Here is a 4,938-nt window from a genome sequence, read left to right as displayed (position 1 = left end):
TTTTATTTCAATTATTAAACTTTTTATATCTCAACCCACGAGTTTTCTCACTTCTACCGTTCCAATTCTCTCCCCCATCCCACCGGAGGGGGGGAGTGAGCGACCAAACTGGCCAGAGGGACATTCCATACCATGTGAGGTCATGCTCAGTACATAAACTGGGGAAAGCTGGCCGGGGGGGCCGCTGCTCGGGGACTGGCTGGGCATCGGTCGGCGGGTGGTGAGCAATTGCACTGTGCATCACTTGCTTTGTATATTATTATTATTACATTATTATTATTGTTATCATTATTTTATTTCAATTATTAAACTGTTTTTATCTCAACCCACGAGTTTTCTCACTTCTACCGTTCCAATTCTCTCCCCCATCCCACCGGGGAGGGGGGGAGCAAGCGAGCGAGCAGCTGTGTGGTGCTCAGTTGCTGGCTGAGGTTAAACCACAACACATGCTAAAATGAGGATGTCCTGTTTTCCTCCACCTTCTCCTTTCCCCTCTCCTTTGCACTCCTCTGGCTCTTGGGGGGCTGATTCAAGTTACTAACCCTGCAGAAATCTAATCCAGCAAAAAAAAGGAAGAGGTTTCTGCTCAGTTACTGAGCTAAAATAGGCCCACCATATAGTCAGCTGAAGGGAGGAGGTGGACTGCATGGCCAGGAGGAGCAGCGGCCATGGGAAGAAAAGAAGGACTGGCAGAAAACCTTACTCTCATCATCAGGTTAATTTTCTTCAGATTTATGTTTCAACTCAGGGTCAGGCAAAGCCCAGAGCTGATGTGAGAGAGAGGGACGGGGAGACACCACGCGACTGCTGGTAGGGAGGGAGAGTAGGGATGTGGCCACTGGTAATTAGTTTGGCCTAAGCTGTCTTGGAAATCCAGGTTTAGCTCCTTGGTGGTGCCCAGAGAGCTCTTCTCCCCAGAGACCATGGTCTCGGGCTGCGGAGGGAACCAGAGAGTCAGGTGGCAGAATCCAGGTTGCCCTGGCTGCAAGACAAACGGCAGTTCGTTCTGGCACACGGAACAAAAATGTAGCGGTTTGGTTTGGAAATTAATAGTTACTTAATAGAAAGACAGCAAATAAATATTCTCGAAGGGTTGTGATGTATATGAATTTCATATTTCTACAAATCATGCAGCATTTCTCTTTTGTTGGTGAATTGGCGCTTTCCAAATAGGTAAATCAGGCGGTGATGTTGCTAAAACATAAAAGGCGAAGACTTTCAAGAGTGGATGTTTAAAGTCAGGGATGAAAGGCCACACTTAAGTGCCTAAATGGGTGTGTAGTTTTCAGAAGTACTCAACACCAGCAGTTATCATCAATGGAAGCTGCTCTGAGTCTTGAGCCTCTGAAAATAGGGCATTGGGTAGGTGCTAGGACATTGGGCTTAACATACATTTTTAAGCACTTGGTCTAGATGTTCAGCTCACTATTTGATTGAATGAAAACGCTTAGAAAGCAGCACTAAGTTCCATTAGCCTGTTACGAAATAACTGATACATTTACTTAAATTTGAAACGATTAATTAAAAATATTTAATGAAATAATTTTAAGGAACAAGCAGAACCATTCCAGTCTCAACTTCACCACTCTGTTGACCTTCTCAAGCATTCGAAGCTGAACTACCTTAACAGATGTTGCGATAGAAGATTCCTATTAGGTGTTTGACGTTGCAAGAGGAAGCCATGATTTCCATTCCTTGGGAATGGGATGTCAGCCTGAAATCGCTTGTACTGCTTAGCACTAAGAAACATTTCATTTTGCCACCATATAACTCTTAAGAAAACGGTTATGTTCTGGAGGGGAATACAGACAAGTGCAACAGTAACGTGCTTCATATTTGCCATTCACTGCTTTTTCCAGTGTTGCTCAGCTAGCGGGCTTTAGAGGTGGGATGATCCCCAACGCAATCCCCAGCTGGGGAAATCTGGGATCCAGTTCTTAAGATAAACCCCTCCTCCCCCAAAGAGGACCTTAAGTTGGGATAAAAACTTCCAATCCTGGTTCTTTCTGAAGCAGCCTGTAATTTCCAGTTCTTCTCTCTCTCTCCTTGGAATATCAGCTAAGATCTGCTTTGGTAACGGAGTCCTGTCACATACCTCGTCACGTAAAGAGGCCTTTGGAAATAACACTTCACACAAGGGTGACCCAGCCAAGTTTGCCACATGTTGGACTGTAAACAAACATATGGCAGAGATATGTCTTTTTCAAGGAGACAAGCATGGGGGGGGGAACTGAATCATCTTCGAGTTTATATACATACATTTCACACACGTAAAGCTTCAGTGATCTGGAGTTACTCACTGTACATACGATGAGGAAGAAAGAAGTCAACTCACTGCTGTCTCTGGAGAGACAAACCTGGGGCTGGCTGTAGATCAGCAAATCTCAGACCCGGCTTCCTTTATGTGGGGGATCGTTTACTGACTGTTTGTGATATACAAAAATTTGTGATGATATCATATTCAATCGTACCCTCTAAAGAGGTGGAAATCATACTCAGTGGTGTGGTCCTGAGTGTATAACTTTTGAACTGAAAGCCTGAGATCCCCTTACAGACCCTGGAGAGCTAACGCCTCGTCAAGGCAATCAGCAGGGCCTCCAGAGCTGTTCAGCAGAGCAAGGGCGTCTGCTTTACCGCGACTTGGATAGCCCTTGAAACAATATGGACTTTATTGACAAGATCGCCATGGCCTATAACGGGATCTTGAACACCTAGATTTTATCTGCCACCTCCAAGAAGAGATTAAAATTTAGGTATGTTAATGTGCGAGCTGAAAGCCACTGCAGCTGTTGATGCTACAATATACTTCAGTGACACTTCTGCTTTTCTTTACCATGCTTTATTGGGGGAACTTACTGCAAAGCAAAGCTAAGGAGGAGCTTGTAGCTGATGGTGAGAGCCAAAAATAAATGCAAATGCAAAATGTGGGGACCCAGCATTTTGTTCTGAGGACTCTGTTCTCACTGAAGGTGATAGTAGGCAGATAAAACTCTGTTACCTGCAGAAATTTCCGTCTGCCTCTGGCAGGGTCAGAGAAGCCACGGGATTCTTCAGGAGATCTGCCACAGCGTTATCCTTCGGTGTCACGTAAAAGAAAGGGATTCCAGTGCTGTTATCGACGGGACCGTCGCTGAGAAGTAAACAGTTCCCATAGGGCATACCTTGGATCTGCAAAATCCAGATAAGCAGCTGGTTACATCTTTGCACATAGACGGTTTACAATGTCGGGGATTCCCTCAAGGGCTCCAGCAGAGAGGACAGCAACCCCCAGTTGCTCGGTCTCCTTTCTGTTGTCATCATGAGACAGACCTTCTTCTAAATTAGATCTATCATGCTTCTATGAAAACAGACCTCTCCTCTATTTCTTCTTTCCAGTCCTGTCCATAAGACTATAGAGGACATTTTCTCTTCCACCAAATTAAAAATGTTTAAGTGCATTAAAATCAATGCCATCAGTGTCAAGAAATGTTTACTCCAAAACAGTGCTGATACCTCTTCTCAAACCCGAATGGATACAGAGCCCAGTTTAGCCTTGATTCAACCTGCTTTTTATGCTAATTTTGCCTCCCCTTTTGGCCTTGATTTGCAATGTGATTGCATCGGTTTGCCAAGAGAGAGGGGAAGGCGTTTTGGCTAGAGTTGTGTTTAAAGTCAAGCTGGACATCAGCTCAGCTGCCTGGGCAGGAACCACAGCTATGGGGGGGGGGGGTGGTGTGTCCCAACCACCAAGCCAGCCAGAGCAAACCTTCCTCCCATGTCAGAGGAGGGACGCGAGGGAGCCAAGTTTTCAAAAAGTTTTCTCCCATCCACTGACACACAGTGGATATAACGCACGCAAAAATGTCCTTGCCCAGTATTGACACACATTAATATTCCCCATAATGATTTATACTCCTACTGTGCTTTTCATCCCATTATAAATTGCCATGACAGATACTTAATGAATTACTATTTTTTCATGTCTTCAGATATTTCTTCCCTCATGCTCAATTAGATGTTAAATAGTAAATTTATCAGTCAATACATTAATTCAATGTAACTGGTAAATCCTTTACAGCAAAATCAAGTATGAATAGTTAATTAGAAAACTCTGGATGATGTTATTACCTGGATTGCATGCTTTCTGATTTTTAATGTTTATATGCCTCTAAAATTTAGTGTGCTTATAGTGCTTATAAATGGTCCTTGTTAGCATTCCTTAGAAGGAATGCTTTAATGAAGCTACATAACTTAGAAACTAAAAATACTTGCTTATTATTAAGAGTTACAATGTAAAAAAAAAAGTAGCTGTCAGTAATATTGCAGGACATGTTTCCAGTGTGTAAAATGCTCAGTCTGTCATGCATGGTTAATGTTACAGTGGATTCTCAAAAAGAATTGGGATCACAGGCAGCGTAACTCACCACTCACAGCAGCAACACCCCCCTCATCAATTCCAAATTTTATTACGAATCGGACTTTTCTGTATTACTTCTGTGTTGTAACTAGAGACAGTTAACTGCAGGCTATATTGTGGCTGCAATTCCACCGAGGGTTTCTGGCGAGACCATAAACCAGAAGAGTTAAGATCATACGATTTAACAGGATTTCTGACAAACTTAGGTAGAATTACAGGCCTCTTGTGTGTACGTATATATTTATTTAACGGTATCTTTTTTTAACTTGTTGCTTTGTATTTCACAGTAACATAAACTGCCACTAACTTGGCCAAGCTTTCTGAAGATTAATGTGCTTCTAACTTTGTCTATTTTTTAAATTGTACATTAATCAATCTGTGAATACTTTCAAGAAAAAGTTACAGCTGCTTTTTTTTTTTCCCCTGAGTGGTATTGGACGCCGTGTCTGATTCCAACCTTTCATTTTAGAAAGGGAAATATTTTAATGCTGGAAAAAAATAATGACCCCGATTCTCCGGCGCAGCTATGCGATTTTGCTCAA

General features: G+C 42.8%; 1 protein-coding gene across 1 annotated transcript in view; it reads right to left on the bottom strand.

The window, feature by feature from the left end:
- Window positions 1-4,938, bottom strand: part of CREG2 (cellular repressor of E1A stimulated genes 2) — a 17,828-nt gene that overhangs the window by 11,404 nt on the left and 1,486 nt on the right. Inside the window, exon 2 of the mRNA XM_009276169.1 lies at window positions 2,999-3,168. Coding sequence (XP_009274444.1) covers window positions 2,999-3,168 — 170 coding nt within the window. The remainder of the gene's footprint in view (window positions 1-2,998; window positions 3,169-4,938) is intronic.

This window comes from Aptenodytes forsteri, unplaced genomic scaffold (genome assembly GCF_000699145.1).
Source record: "Aptenodytes forsteri isolate BGI_AS27 unplaced genomic scaffold, ASM69914v1 Scaffold96, whole genome shotgun sequence".
NCBI classification, from domain to species: domain Eukaryota; kingdom Metazoa; phylum Chordata; class Aves; order Sphenisciformes; family Spheniscidae; genus Aptenodytes; species Aptenodytes forsteri.
Note: the sequence above shows the minus strand (reverse complement) of the source record. Positions and strands in the feature narration are given on the sequence as shown.